We start from the raw sequence: 15,655 nt of genomic DNA, 5'->3' as shown, positions 1-15,655 counted from the left end.
GGTGCACCCCGAAATCAAGGGGGTGCGCACTAAAAAAAGGGGGTGCCCCCTAAGGCGAGGGGACACTGAATCCCAGGGACGCCCCCCAAAACCGAGGGGTGGCCGGATCGGGCCCAGCGAGGGGGGATTTGGGGACACGCTGAGGGGCGGGGCCAAAAGAGGGGGCGTGGTCTGTGGGGTGGTGGGCGGGGCCAGCGCGGCGCTGAGCGCCGGAGCGGTGGGCGGGGCCGTGGGCGGGGCGGGGTCCCGCCCCGCCCACGGCCCCGCCCACCGCTCCGGCGCTCAGCGCCATGGGCGAGGGGGAACCCAGGTACCGGGGGGGGTTACTGGGGAGGCACTGGGGGGTAACTGGGACACGCAGGGACAGCGCGGGGGGGTTACTGGGAGGCTGGGGGGGGGCGCTGTGGTGTTAATGGGGGAGGATGAGGCAGCACTGGGGAGTTACTGGGAGGTTGGTGGGGCGGGGGGGGGCCGCATGGGGGGGTTAGTGGAAGTTTTTGGGAGGGAGGGGGGATTAATGGGTGTGGGGGGGGGCACTGGGAGGTTGGGGGAGGGTTACTGGGAGGAGAAGGGGGGTTACTGGGAGGTGCGGGGGGGGGCAGTGGGGCAGGCTGGGAGCGGGGGGGGCGGGGCGCTGCGGCGGCCGGTCCCGGTCTTGGCACCGCCCACCGCGGGGTGGCCACGGCCACGCCCACGGCCACGCCCTGCGCCGGGGCCGCTGCGGGTGCCGGCACCGCAACGCGCCGGGACCCCCCCCGGGACCCCCCAGCAGTGGGACCCCCGGGAACGGGCCCCCCCTGGCACCGGCCCTGCCAGGTGGGGATGTGGGTGGGGGTCCCGGTGCCCGGGGGGGGTCCCAGTGCTAATGATGGGGTCCCAGTGGGGGTTCTGGTGCTGGGGGGGTCCCAGTGCTAATGATGGGCTCCCAGTGGGGGTTCTGGTGCCAATGGGGGGGGGCACCCTTTGGCATCCTTTGAGGATGGGGGGGGTCCTAGTGAGGATGGGGGTTCTCGGGGGTGGGGGTCCCGGAGGGGAGTTCCAGTCAGGGTGGAGGTCCCAGTGCAGCTGGGGGTTCTGGTGGGGGTCCCAGTGCGGGTGGGGGGTCCTGGGGAGGGTCCCAGTGCGGGTGGGGGGTCCTGGGGGGGTTCCAGTGAGGATGGGGGGTCCCAGTGGGTGTCCAGGTGCAGCTGGGGGTCCCGGTGGGAGGTCCCGGTGGGGATGGGGGTCCCGGTGGTGCTCCCAGTTTGAGTGGGGTCCCTGGTGGGGGTCCCGGTAGGGATGGGGGTCCCAGTGGGGTCCTGGTTTGGGTGGGGGTCCCAGTGCAGCTGGGGGTCCTGGGGGTATGTCCCAGTGCAGGTGGGGAGTCCCACTGGGGCTCCCAGTTTGAGTGGGGGGTCCTAGTGGTGGTCCCGGTGGGGATGAGGGTCCCAGGGGGCGTCCCGGTTCGGGTGGGGGTCCCAGTGGGATCCTGGTGAGGATGGGGGTCCTGGTGGTGGTCCGGGTGTGGGGGGGTCCCCGTGGGGGTCTCAGTGGGATCCTGGTGAGGATGGGGGTCTTGGTGGTGGTCCGGGTGTGGGGGGGTCCCCATGGGGGTCCCAGTGGGATCCTGGTGAGGATGGGGGTCTTGGTGGTGGTCTGGGTGTGGGGGGTCCCAGTGGGGGTCCCAGTGGGAGTGGGGGGTCCCAATGGGGGTCCCGGTTTAGGTGGGTGTCCTGCTGAGGATGGGGGGTCCCGGTGGGGGTCCTGGTGCTGGTCCGGGTGTGGGGGGTCCCGCTGGGGGTCCCGCTGGGTCCCAGTGCCCCCTGTCCCCCTGTCCCCAGCATGGCCGACTACCTGATCAGCGGGGACACCGGGTACGTCCCCGAGGACGGGCTGACGGCCCAGCAGCTCTTCGCCTCCTCCGCCGGCCTCACCTACAAGTATGGGTGACCCCCCCACCCCCCAAAACCCCCCGGTACCCCCAAACCCCCCCACACCCCCCCAGCCAGCCCCATCCGGGGCGTCCCCAGTCTGTGGTCCCCTGCGTGGGGCTGTGTCACTTTGCGGGGGGGTCACGTCTTTGGGGGGTTCCTGGCTGCTGGGGGGTCCCAGCCGTGGTGACCCCCCCCGGTCCCTTTGTCCCCCCCGCAGTGACTTCCTCATCCTCCCCGGCTTCATCGACTTCACGGCGGACGAGGTGGTGAGTCCTGGGACCCCCCGGGACAGTGGGACCCCCCGGGTGACATCCCTGTACCTCCCAGGGTGACATCCCTGTGCCCCCCATGGGGTAACATCCCTGTATCCCCCCCAGGTGACATCCCCATGTCCCCCCCCAGGTGACATCCCTGTACCTCCCAGGGTGACATCCCTGTCCTCCCCTCCATGTGACATCCCTGTACCCTCCAGGGTGACATCCCTGTGTCCCCTCGTGGTGACATCCCTGTGCCCCCCATGGGGTGACATCCCCGTGTTCCCCCCCAGGTGACATCCCTGTGTCCCCCCATGTGACATCCCTGTACCTCACAGAGTGACGTCCCTGTGCCCCCTGATGGGTGACAACCCTGTGCCCCCCCCGGCTGAGCACGTGACATGGGGCCACCCCGACTTTTTGGGGGTGCGGGTTCCACACTCCGCATCTCCGCAATGTGGGGGGGTCTCCTGGGCCCCCGGTGGCTGTGGGGGGGTCCCCGCTGGTGTTTTGGGGTCCCCCCAGCAGGGTGTGCCCCCCAGGACCTGACCTCGGCGCTGACCCGAACCATCACCCTCAACACCCCCCTGGTCTCGGCCCCCCTGGACACCGTCACCGAGGCCGACATGGCCATCGCCATGGCCGTGAGCGGGGACAGGACGGGGGACAGGGGACAGGGGGCACAGGGGACATGAGGGACACGAGGGGGACAGGGGACATGGGGGGCATGGGGGACATGGCGGGGAGAGGGGACATGGGGGACACGGGGGGGACAGGGGACATGGGAGGACAGGGCACATGAGGGACACAGCGGGGACAGGGGACATGGGGGGACAGGGGACATGAGGGACACGAGGGGGACAGGGGACATGGGGGGCATGGAGGACATGGCGGGGACAGGGGACATGGGGGACACGGCGGGGACAGGGGACATGGGGGGGCAGGGCACATGAGGGACACAGCGGGGACAGGGGACATGGGGGGACAAGGGACATGAGGGGGCATGGGAACATGTGGGGGACACAGGGGATGGGGGGACATGGAGGGGACAGGGGACACAGGGACACGGGAGAGACAGGGGACATGGGGACACAGGGGACATGGGGGGCACGGGGGACGTGGGGGACATGGGGGACATGGGAGGACAGGGGACATGGGGGGACACAGGGGGTGCCCACCCCGGCTGGGTTTGGGGTGAAGAGTCGGGGTGTTCATCCCTGTCTGATTTTGGGGTGCAGGGTGGGGGTCCCCACCCCATGATGTGGGTGCAGGTTTAGGGTGCGCACCCCAGTCTGGTTTGGGGTGTCCATCCCTGTATGGTTTGGGGGTGCAGGTTCGGGGTCCCCACCTCAGTCAGATTTGGGGGTGTCAGGCGGGGTCCCCACTCCTGCATGGTTTTGGGGGTGCAGAGTTGGGGTGCTCACCCCATTATGGGGATGCAGGTTTGGGGTGTCCACCTCCCTCTGATTTGGGGGTGCAGGATCGGGGTGCTCATCCCTGTATGGTTTAGGGGTGCAAGTTTGGGGCATCCATACCTGTATGATTTTGGGGGTGCAGGGTCAGGGTCCCCACCCCATGATGGGGCTGCAGGGTCAAGGTGCCCACCCCTGTCTGATTTGGGGGTGCAGGTTTGTGGTGTCCGTCCTTGTATGATTTGGGGGTGCAGGATTGGGGTCCCCACTCCTGTCTGATTTGGGGGTGCAGAGTTGGGATGTCCATCCCTCTATGGTTTTGGGGCTGCAGGATGGGGGTGCTCACCCCATGATGGGGGTGCAGGGTTGGGGTCCCCACTCCTGTCTGATTTGGGGGTGCAGGATTGGGGTGTCCATCCCAGTCTGATTTGGGGGTTCGGGTCAGTGTCCCCACCCCATTATGGAGGTGCGGGGTGGGGGTCCCCACCCCAGTCAGATTTCGGGGTGCAGGATTCGAGTTCCCATCCCTATGTGGGTTGGAGGTTCTGGGTCAGGGTCCCCACACCCCAGTCAGATTTGGGGGTGCAGGGTGGGGGTTCCCAGTCAGATTCAGGGGTGCAGACACCCACTTCCCCCCCCCAGCTGATGGGCGGCATCGGCATCATCCACCACAACTGCACCCCCGAGTTCCAGGCCAACGAGGTGCGCAAGGTGAAGGTAGGAGGGGGTCGGGGGGTGTCCCCCAATCCCGCAGCCCCCCCGGGCCGCCGCCGGACGCTGTTCCCATGTGTCCCCCCCAGAAGTTCGAGCAGGGGTTCATCACGGAGCCGCTGGTGATGAGCCCGGCGCAGACGGTGGGGGACGTGCGGGAGGCCAAGCTGCGGCTCGGCTTCTCGGGGATCCCCCTGACCCAGACCGGGCGGCTCGGGGGCAAACTCGAGGGGATCGTCACCTCCAGGGACATCGACTTTCTGGGGCAGGGGGACCACGGCACTGCCCTGGGGGAGGTGGGGCGGGATGTGGGGCAGGGGTGGGGAAGGTTGGAGGATGCTGATGGCATGTGGGATGTGGGGCAGGGATGGGATGTGGGGCAGGGGTGTGGGGGGGACATTGGGATGGGGTGGGACAGCATGGGATGGGGTGGGATGGATGGATGGAGGGATGGGATGGATGGATGGGGTGGAGGGATTGGATGGGATGGATGGATGGAGGGATGGGATGGATGGATGGAGGGATGGGATGAATGAGATGGATGGATGGGATGGACAGATGGGATGGATGGGTGGGATGGATCAATGGGATGGGATGGGATGGATGGATGGAGGGATGGGATGGGATGGTTGAGATGGGATAGATGGATAGATGGGATGGATGGAGGGATGGGATGGATGAGATGGATGGATGGGATGGACAGATGGGATGGGTGGGTGGGATGGATCAATGGGATGGGATGGGATGGATGGATGGAGGGATGGGATGGGATGGTTGAGATGGGATAGATGGATGGATGGGATGGATGGAGGGATGGGATGAATGGAGGGTTGGGATGGATGAGATGGATGGATGGGATGGATGGGTGGGATGGATCAATGGGATGGGATGGATGGATGGAGGGATGGGATGGGATAGATGGGATAGATGGATGGATGGGATGGATGGAGGGATGGGATGGATGGGTGGGATGGATCAATGGGATGGGATGGGATGGATGGATGGGATGGGATGGTTGAGATGGGATAGATGGATGGATGGGATGGATGGAGGGATGGGATGGATGGATGGGTGGGATGGATGGATGGGATGGGATGGATGGAGGGATGGGGTGGGATGGGATGAGGTGGGATGGGGTAAGATGAGGTGGGATGAGGTGGGATGGGGTGGGATGAGGTGGGACGCTGGGATGGGATGGGATGGGACACTGGGGTGGGATGTGACGCAGGGACAGGGTGAGGTGGGTGGGATGGGGTGGAGGGGCTCAGGGCCAGGTGGTCTCACCCAGGCCCCAGATGTCTGGGGCTGTCCCCGGGCTGTCCCTCTGTCCCCCCCAGGTGACACTGTCCCCACAGGTGATGACCAAACGCAACGAGCTGGTGGTGGCTCCAGCCGGTGTCACCCTCAAAGAGGCCAACGAGATCCTGCAGCGCAGCAAGAAGGGTACGGGCAGTGTGGGGACTGTCCCCAGCGCGGGGACACCCCATGCCACCCTGTCCCCTGCCCTGGGGACACCTCTGTGTCCCCCATCCTCATCGCTGGGGTCACCTCCACATCACTCTGTCCCCGTCCCTGGGGACACTTGCACATCACCCCGTCCCTAAGGTCATCTCCATGTCCTGACATCCCTGGTGTCACCTCCACATTATCCTAGTCCCTGAGGTCACCTCTTTGTCCCCCCATCCCTGGGGTCACTTGCATGTCCCCCCATCCCTGGGGAAACTTGTACGTTACCTTGTCCCTGGGGACACCAGGGACACTCCGTGTCCACCCATCCCTGGTGTCACCTTCACTTCCTCATCCCTGGTGTCACCACCACATCCCTCCATCCCCGTCCCTGGAGTCACCTCCATGTCCCCCTTCCCCAGGGTCATCTTCATGTCCCCCCATCCCTTGGGGCCACCTCTGTCCTCCCATCCTCATCCCTGGTGTCACCTCCTTGTCCATCCATCCCTTGGGGCCACCTCCACATCACCTTATCCCCATCCCTGGTGTCACCTCCACATCTGTGTGTCCCCATCACTGGTGTCACCACCATGTTCCCCCATCCTCATCCATGGAGTCACCTCCATGTCCCTCCATCCCCAGGGTCGTCATCTTTTCCTCCTGTTCCTTGGGGCCACCTCCACATCACCTGATCCCCATCCCTGGTGTCACCTCCATGTCCCCCCATCCCCATCCCTGGTGTCACCACCATGTTCCCCGCTGTCCCCCAGGGAAGCTGCCGATCGTGAACGCGCGTGACGAGCTGGTGGCCATCATGGCACACATGAATGATGGGACACCTTGGGTTCCCACATCCCTATCCCTGGTGTCACCTCCATGTCCCCCCATCCCCAGTGTCACCACCATGTCCCCCACTGTTCCCAGGGAAGGTGCCGATTGCGAACGTGCGTGACGAGCTGGTGGCCATCATGGCACACATGAATGATGGGTCACCTCTGTGTCCCCCCATCCCCGGTGTCACGTCCATGTCCCCCCATCCCCATCCCTGGTGTCACCTCCCTGTCCCCAGGGAAGCTGACGATGATGAACGCGTGTGATGAGCTGGTGGCCATCATGGCACATGTGAATGAGGGGTCACCTTGGGGTTCCCACATCCCTATCCCTGGTGTCACCTCCATGTCCCCCTATCCCCATCCCCGGTGTCCCCATGTGTCCCCAGGGAAGCTGCCGATCGTGAACGCGCGTGACGAGCTGGTGGCCATCATGGCGCGCACGGACCTGCGCAAGAACCGGGAGCACCCGGGGGCGTCCAAGGACGCGCGGAAGCAGCTGCTGTGCGGGGCGGCGCTGGGGACGCGCCAGGACGACCGGTACCGGCTGGACCTGCTGGCGCAGGCGCGCGTCGACCTGGTGGTGCTGGTGGGTGGGGAGCCCCAAAAACGGGGGGGGGGGCGGTCAGGGGATCCCCGGTCCCGCAGAACAGGGCACCCCAAATCCCCACCCCGCTGCAGCCCAAATCCTTGCCCTGTGGCACCCCAAATCCTCACCCCACAGCACCCTAAATTGATAGCCCAGAGCACCCCAAATTCCCGCCCCACTGCACCCCAAATCCTTGCCCTGTGGTACGCCAAATCCCCACCCCATAGCACCCTAAATTGATAGCTCAGGGCACCCCAAATCCCCGCCCCACTGCACCCCAAATCCTTACCCTATGGCACCCCAAATCCCCACCCCACTGCACCCCAAATTGTAACCCTGTGGTACCCCAAATCCTTACCCCACTGCACCCCAAATCCTTACCCTGTGGCACCCCAAATTGCCACTCCATTGTACCCCAGATCCCTGCCCCATGCACCGCGCTACCTGCCTGGCTTCCTACCCCACTGCACCCCAAACCCCTACCGCGTGGCACCCCAAATCCTCACTCCACAGCACCCCAATATATTTTCTACCCGGCATCCCAAACATCCGCCCCAGCGCACCCCCATTCCCCACCCCATGGCACCCCATGCCACTCTTGCACTGCACCCCACATCTTTACCCCCTGGCACCCTATAGCCCAACCCCACTGCACCTCACATCCTTACCCCACTGCACCCCAAATCCTCACCATACTGCACCCCAAATCCTCCCCCCACTGCACTCCAAATCCTCACCCCATTGCACCCCAAATCCTCACTCTGTGGCACCCCAAATCCTCACCATACTGCACCCCAAATCCTCACCCCACTGCACCCCAATTTCCCACCCTATGGCACCCCAATTCCCCACCCCACTGCACCCCAATCCCCCCCGACAGCACCCCCACACCACCCCTGCCCTGTACCTCAGCGCACCCCAAATCCTCACCCCATGGCACCCCAAATCCTTAACTCATTGCACCCCAATCCCCCCTGCACCCACTGCACCCCCCCACCCTGTGTGTCCCCCCCCTCACGTGCTCCCTGCAGTGTCCCCCCCACCTCTTTCCCCCCCCCCCCGTATTGGTTGTTCCCCCCACCGTGTCCCCCTGCACTGTCCCCCCCCCGCAGTGACCCCCCACAGTGACCCCCCACAGTGCCCCCCACTGTGCCGTGCCCCCCAGGACAGTGTCCCCCCCACTGTGCCGTGCCCCCCAGGACTGCTCGCAGGGGAACTCCACGTACCAGGTGTCCATGATCCACTACATCAAGCAGCGCTACCCGGCTCTGCAGGTCATCGGCGGCAGCGGTGAGGGGACAGGGGACATGGGGGGCACGGGGAGCACGGGGGGCATGGGGGGCACGGGGGGCACAGGGGGCATGGGGGACACGGGGGGACATGGGAGGATACGGGGGACATGGGGGGCACAGGGGGCACGGCGGGATATGGGGGACATGGGGGGCACGGGGGACACGGGGGGACACAGGGGGACATGGGGGGACACGGGGGGCACGGGGTACATGGGGGATACGGGGGACACGGGGGGCACAGGGGATATGGGGGACACGGGGGGACATGGGGGGATATGGGGGACATGGGGGGCACAGGGGGCACGGGGGGATATGGGGGACATGGGGGGCACGGGGGACACGGGGGGACACAGGGGGACATGGGGGGACACGGGGGGCACGGGGTACATGGGGGATACGGGGGACACGGGGGGCACAGGGGATATGGGGGACATGGGGGACACAGGGGGACACAGGGGACAGGGGGACACGGGGGGCACGTGGTACATGGGGGATACGGGGGACACGGGGGGCACAGGGGGGATACGGGGGACATGCGGGGCATGGGGAGCACGAGGGACAGAGGGGACACAGGGGGACACGGAGGGACACGGTGGGCACGGGGGGCACAGGGTACATGGGAGATACGGGGGGGCACGGGGGATACGGGGGACATGGAGGGCATGGGGAGCACGAGGGACACGGGGGGCACGGGGGGCACGGGGAGGGACACGGGGAACACGGCGGGGACATCCCGGGGGGTAGCGGGAGTGGAGGGGAACTGGGGAGGGGGTGATGGTGAGGAGGAGGTACTGGGGGGGACACCAGTGGGGGGGGGCCAACAGGGGGGGCACATATCGGGGGGCACCCGGGATGGGGGGGCACTGCAGGACGGGTCATTGGGAAGGGGACAATGGTGATGGGGGGGGACACCTCGAGGAGGGCAAGGGTGACAGGGGGTGACTATGGGGGGGACAGCCGGGGGGGGCAAAGGGGGGGACAACAGTGACAAGGGGGACACTGGGAGGGGGACGGCAACAGTGCGGGGGGGGACAGGGCACACCATTGTGGGGGGGCTGGAGGGGGGCACCCCGGGGGGGTCAGTCGCTGCGGGGGGTGCAGGGGGCTCAGGAGTGTGGGGCGCCCCATTTGGGTCGGGGAGGGAGAAGGGGGGGCGCTGTGGGGCAGGGGGGTGGGGGGCCAGGGCTGGGGCTTGGGGGGGCAGTGGGATGGGGAGCAGGGCAGGGATTTGGGGTGCAATGAGTTAAGGGTTGGGGGTGTAATGAGGTGAGGACTTGGGGTGCAGTGGGGTGAGGATTTGGGGTGTGCTGAGTTACAGAGCACGGGGGGTGTGGGGGTGCTGTTGGGGGGGATTGGGGTGCCATGAGGGGGGTATTTAGGGTGCACTGGGGTGGGTATTTGCGTGCAGTGGATAAGGATCTGGGGTGCCATAGGGTGGGGAGCAGAGCAGGGATTTGGGGCATGGGGAGGATTCGGGTGCAATGAGTTAAAGATTTCGGGTGCAGTGGGGTGAGGATTTGGGGTGCAGTATCGTGAGGATTTCGGGGTCCCATGAGGTGGGGATTTGGGGTGCAGTGGGGTGAGGATTTCGGGTGCCATAGGATGGGGAGCAGGGCAGGGATTTGGGGTGCAATAGGGTGCAGGAGAGGATTGGGGTGCAATGAGTTAAGGATTTGGGGTGCCATGGGGTGAGGATTTGGGGTGCTGTGAGGTGGGGATTTGGGATGCAGTGGGGTGAGGATTTGGGGGTGCCATGGGGTGGGGATTTGGGATGCAGTGGGGTGAGGATTTGGGGTGCAGTATGGTGAGGATTTCAGGGTCCCCTGGGATGGGGATTTGGGGTGCAGTGGGTAAGGATTTGGGGTGCCATAGGATGGGGAGCAGGGCAGGGATTTGGGGTGCAATAGGGTGCAGGAGAGGATTGGGGTGCAATGAGTTAAGGATTTGGGGTGCCATGGGGTGAGGATTTGGGGCGCTGTGGGGTGAGGATTTCGGGTGCCATGAGGTGAGGATTTGGGGTGCCATGGGGTGGGGATTTGGGATGCAGTGGGTAAGGATTTGGGGTGCCATAGGGCGGGGAGCAGGGCAGGGCTTTGGGGTGCAATGGGGTGCAGGGGAGGCTTGGGGTGCAATGAGTTAAGGATTTGGGGTGCAGTATGGCGATGATTTGGCGTGCAGTGGGGTGAGGATTTGGGGGTGCCATGCGGTGGGGATTTGGGGTGCAGCAAGGTGAGGATTTGGGGGTGCCATGGGGTGGGGATTTGGGGTGCCATAGGGACAGTGAACAAGGGTGCCGGGGGTGAGGATTCGGGGTGGTGGGGGTAGGAAAACGGGGCACAGTGCCCAGGGGGTGTCCCGGGGGTCACCCTGTCCCCCCCGGTCACAGTGGTGACGGCCGCCCAGGCCAAGAACCTGATCGACGCCGGCGCCGACGCCCTGCGGGTGGGCATGGGGGGGGGCGCGCAGGAAGGTGGGTGCTGCCCCCCACAGTGTGTGCTGCCCCCAATGTGTGCTGCCCCCAATGTGTGCTGCCCCCCCATGGGTGCTTACCCCCCCAGTGGGTGCTCCCCCCCTCGGTGCTGCCCCTGCCATGGGTGCTGTGACCCCCATAGGTGCTGACTCCCCCGCCGTGGGTGCTGCCCCGTTGTCATGGGTGCTGCCTCCCTGTGTTTCTGCCCCCCGTGTTTCTCCCCCTCTGTGTTCCTGCCCCCCATGTTCCTGACCCCCGTGTTCTGCCCCCCTTGTTCCTGACCCCCGTGTTCTGCCCCCATGTTCTGCCCCCGCGTTCTGCCCCCGTGTTCCTGCCCCCCATGTTCTGCCCCCGCGTTCCTGACCACCCGCGTTCCTGCCCCCTGCGTTCTGCCCACCGCGTTCTGCCCCCCTTGTTCCTGCCCCCCACGTTCTGCCCCCCTTGTCCCTGCCCCCCGTGTTCCTGCCCCCCGCGTTCCCGCCCCCCATGTTCTGCCCCCCGCGTTCTGCCCCCCGCGTTCTGCCCCCCGTGTTCTGCCCACCTTGTTCCTGCCCCCCGTGTTCTGCCCCCGCGTCCCGCCCCCCGTGTTCTGCCCCCCGTGTTCTGCCCCCCGTGTTCCTGCCCCCCGCGTTCCTGACCCCCCGTTTTCCTGCCCCCCGCGTTCTGCCCCCCGTGTTCTGCCCCCCTTGTTCCTGCCCCCCACGTTCTGCCCCCCGCGTCCCGCCCCCCGTGTTCTGCCCCCCGTTTTCCTGCCCCCCGCGTCCCGCCCGCGTCCCGCCGCGCTGAGCCCGCTCGGTGCGCAGCGCTGGGCAGCGGGCGGCCGCAGGGCACGGCCGTGTACAAGGTGGCCGAGTACGCGCGGCGGTTCGGGGTCCCGGTGATCGCGGACGGCGGGATCCGCACCGTGGGACACGTGGTGAAGGCGCTGGCGCTGGGGGCGTCCACGGGTGAGGGGGGCACGGAACCCCGGGGGGCTCGCGGTTGTTGCCCCCCTGCAGATGTAATGATATCACCCTGGGGTCTCGTGGCTGTTGCTCCCCGCACCCATAATGGTGTCACCCTGGGGGGTCCCATGGGCATGTCCCCCCACATCCATAGTGGTGTCACCCTGGGGGGTCCCATGGGCATGTCCCCCCCACATCCATAGTGGTGTCACCCTGGGGACGGGGTCTCATGGCTATTAACCCCCCCACATCCATAATGGTATCACCCTGGGGGGGGTCTCGTGGTTGTCACCTCCCTGCACTCATAATGGTTCTGCCCTGGGGGGGTCCCAAGTGGGGGATGCTCATGGGCGCCCCCCCGCAGTGATGCTGGGTCCCTGGGGGGTGTTCTCATGGGCGCCCCCCCACAGTGATGCTGGGTCCCTGGGGGGTGTTCTCATGGGCGCCCCCCCACAGTGATGCTGGGGTCCCTGCTGGCCGCCACCTCGGAGGCGCCGGGGGGGGGCCTCTTCTTCCCGGAGGGGGGGCGACTGTCCCAGCGCGGGGGGGTCCCAGCTCCCCTGGACCCCCCGGAGAGGAGCAGCAACAGCACCCCCCAAAAACGCTACCTCAGGTACCGCACAGGGGGGGCGGAGGGGTGTGACACCCCCTGCCACGTGCCCCCCCCGCCCCATTGTGTGTGTGTCCCCCCCGCAGCGAGGGTGACAAGGTGAAGGTGAGCGCGGGGGGGTCGGGCTCCGTGCACCAGTTTGTCCCGTACCTGCTGGCCGGGATCCAGCACGGCTGCCAGGACATGGGCGCCAGGAGCCTCTCGGTGCTGCGGTGAGCGGGGGGGGCGCGGGGGGGGGACAGGGGACAATTGGGGGGGGGGTCACCCCGCTGACACCCGCCCCATGTCACCCAGGGCCATGATGTACTCGGGGGAGCTGAAGTTCGAGAGGAGGACGATGGCAGCGCAGATCGAGGGGGGGGTCCACGGGCTGCACTCGTGAGTGGGGGGTTTATGGGGGGGGGATTTGGGGACGATGCGGTGGCACCACGTCAGATCCGGCTTGTGCCCCACCCGGGGCACGGGGGGGGCAGAGGCGGGGGGTAAGAACAGTGGGGGAGCACCTAGTTACCCCAGTGCTGAATCGGGGCGGGGGGGCATCCCGTTGCCCCACTGCCAGGGTGGGGGGCGTCCAGTTACCCAAATGCTGGGGACAGGGCGGGGAGCACCCAGTTACCCCAGAGCACCCAGATACCCCAGTACTGGATAGGGGGGGCACCCCATTACCTCACTGCTGAATGGGGGGGGCCACCCCATTGCCCCAGTGCCAGGTTGGGGGGGGCACCCAGTTACCCCAGAGCACCCAGTCACCCCTGTGCTGGGAGGAGGGGTACCCAGTTACCCAAATGCTGGGGTGGAGGGGGCACCCAGTTACACCAGTGCCAGGTGGGGGGACACCCAATTGCCCCAGCGCTGGGTTTTGGGGGTCCCAGCTCCCCCCCGGCTCTGGGCCACCCTCCCCACCATGGGGACACCCCGATACTGGGGTTGCTGGTCCGGACTGGGGGAGCAACCTGGGGGGGGGGAACAGGCAGAGCCGGTGGGGGCGTCTCACCCAGGGGCGCCCCCAGTGGGGTCAGTGCCCCCCACCAGTGACAGCCGGGGTGCAGCAGTTGTTTAATTCACCCCATTGGGTGCCCCCACCTGGGGCGGAGCTTGTGCAGGGGGCGGGGCTTGTATGGCAAGTTGCCGGTTGGCTGTGGTTGGTCAACTGGTTGTATTGCTGGTTGGCTGAGGTTGGTTGGCTGGTTGGCCAAGATGCTGATTGGCTGGTTAAGGCTGTGGTTGGTCAACTGGTTGTGTTGCTGGTTGGCTGGGGTTGGTTGGCTGGTTGAGGTGCTGGTTGGCCATGGTTGGTTGGTTGAGATGCTGGTTGGCTGGGGCTGGTTGGCTGATTGAGGTGCTGGTTGGTTGGTTGGTTGACCAGGATGCTGGTTGGCTGGGGTTGGTTGGTTGGTTCAGGTGCTGGTTGGTTGGTTGGTTGACCAGGATGCTGGTTGGCTGGGGTTGGTTACCTTACTGGCCAAGATGCTGATTGGCTGGTTGAGATGCTGATTGGTTGCCCAATATACTGGTTGGCTGTGCCTCGTCAACTGGTTGGGTTGCTGGTTGGCTGTGGTTGATTGGCTGCTTGAGCTGCTGGTTGGTTCGCCAGGTTGCTGGTTGGTTGTGACTGGTCAACTAGTTGAGTTGCTGGTTGGCTATGGTTGGTTGCCTTGATGGCCAAGACGCTGGTTGGCTGTGGTGGGTCAACTAGTTGGGATGCTGGTTGGTTGACTGACCAATTTGTTAGTTGGCTGTGGTTGGTTGGCTGCTTGAGGTGCTTGAGATGCTGGTTGGTCGGCCAGGTTGCTGGTTAGCTGTGACTGGTCAACCAGTTGGGTTGCTGGTTGGTTGTAGTCAGCTGGCTGGTTCAGGTGCTGGTTGACTGGTTGGTTGACCAAGATGCTGGTTGGCTGGTTGAAAAGCTGGTTGGTTGGTTGAGAAGGTGGTCAACTGGCTGGTTGATCTGCTGGTTGGCTGAGGTTGCTCAACTGGTTGAGCTGCCGGTTGGCCAGTTGGTTGGCCAGTTGGTTGGCTAGCTGGTTGGCTGGTGGGTCAACCAGTTTGCATGCTGGTTTGCTGGCTGATTAGTTGTCTGGGACACTGGTTGGCTGGCTGGTTAGTTGTCTAGGACACTGGTTGGCTGGCTGGTTAGTTGTCTGGGATGCTAGTTAGTTGGCTGGTTAGTTGGCCAGGATGCTGATTAGTTGGCTGGTTAGTTGACCAGGATGCTGCTTAGTTGCCTGGTTGACTACCCAAGATGCTGGTTGGCCTGTTGGCCACCCTGGCCGTGCTCTCTATGGCCAGACCAGGCCCGGTGCCGGGTCACCGGGTCGGATGGCGGTGCCGGTGCTGCGGGGGCCAGGGGGGTCACCGTGCCACGTGCCGGGGTGACCGCGTCACCTTCTGTCTCTTTCCATGCCGCCACCGTAGCGTTACGGTTCTGCCACGTAAGTAACCGGCCCGTCCCCCCCCACCGTGGGGTGCCAGGGGGGGGGCACTGATGGGGGGGCCCCGCCACCCGCCACCCCCCAGATAGACAGAGGGGGGGCTCAGGGGACTGTGGGGGGCACCCCAGATTTCCCAGCCAGGATCTGACGTGGTGCCAGCTGCAGGGGGGGGTGTGGGGTGTGGGACTCCCCGCTGACCCCGCCTCTGCCCCACAGGTACGAGAAGCAGCTGTACTGAGGAGGGGCCCCCCCAGCCGCCCCCCCCCGCTGCTAGTGCCGCCCCGGGGCTGGCTTTGCACTACGGGCTGGACCCCCCCGGCCAGCCCCCCCCGGCACCCCGTGGCCATGGGGACCTCCCACCCGCCCCCCCCAGCACTCAGGGGCTTTTGGGGGGGCCCCGGGGTGCTGCACCCCATAGGATGTAGCACCTGCTGCTTGCCCCTCGCTCCCCCCAAACCCCACTTTGCCCCAGCCGGGGGGGGACGGGGGGACCCCCTATTGAGGGGGGGGGCCACGCCTGCCCCCCAGCCCCCCCTGCACCTAGGGGACCCCCCATCCCTGTGGCCCTCTCTGGTGTGGGGGGCACCGCGCTGTATCCAGGTGTTAATAAAGAGTTGGAGCATCCAGCACTGGCCCCTGGGTATGACATTGCACACCATGGCACAGCTTTGCACACCACGGCATGGTCTTACACACCTTGGCACAAGTTTGCACGCCACAGCACAGCTTTGCACACCATGGCACAGCTTTGC

At 65.9% G+C, this 15,655-nt stretch overlaps 1 protein-coding gene across 6 annotated transcripts; it reads left to right on the top strand.

The window, feature by feature from the left end:
- The first annotated feature begins 243 nt into the window (after nt 1-243).
- On the top strand, nt 244-15,527 carry IMPDH1 (inosine monophosphate dehydrogenase 1). Of its 6 annotated transcripts, none has more exons than XM_065626795.1 (15): nt 244-310; nt 1,821-1,919; nt 2,131-2,179; nt 2,710-2,811; nt 4,222-4,296; nt 4,380-4,586; nt 5,646-5,733; nt 6,956-7,106; nt 8,321-8,445; nt 10,834-10,917; nt 11,721-11,864; nt 12,318-12,474; nt 12,558-12,683; nt 12,766-12,849; nt 15,120-15,527. In XM_065626795.1, exons 1-15 carry the CDS (start codon nt 291-293, stop codon nt 15,139-15,141), a joined length of 1,533 nt encoding a protein of 510 aa, XP_065482867.1. In that variant the 5' UTR covers nt 244-290; the 3' UTR covers nt 15,142-15,527. The 6 variants fall into 6 exon arrangements, with proteins under 6 accessions (XP_065482867.1, XP_065482866.1, XP_065482869.1 ...); XM_065626794.1 differs by having other exon boundaries at nt 6,956-7,155; nt 8,355-8,445; XM_065626797.1 differs by lacking the exon at nt 12,318-12,474 and having other exon boundaries at nt 6,956-7,155.
- The last annotated feature ends 128 nt before the right edge of the window (nt 15,528-15,655 follow it).

This window comes from Caloenas nicobarica, chromosome 1 (genome assembly GCF_036013445.1).
Source record: "Caloenas nicobarica isolate bCalNic1 chromosome 1, bCalNic1.hap1, whole genome shotgun sequence".
Taxonomy (NCBI): domain Eukaryota; kingdom Metazoa; phylum Chordata; class Aves; order Columbiformes; family Columbidae; genus Caloenas; species Caloenas nicobarica.
Note: the sequence above shows the minus strand (reverse complement) of the source record. Positions and strands in the feature narration are given on the sequence as shown.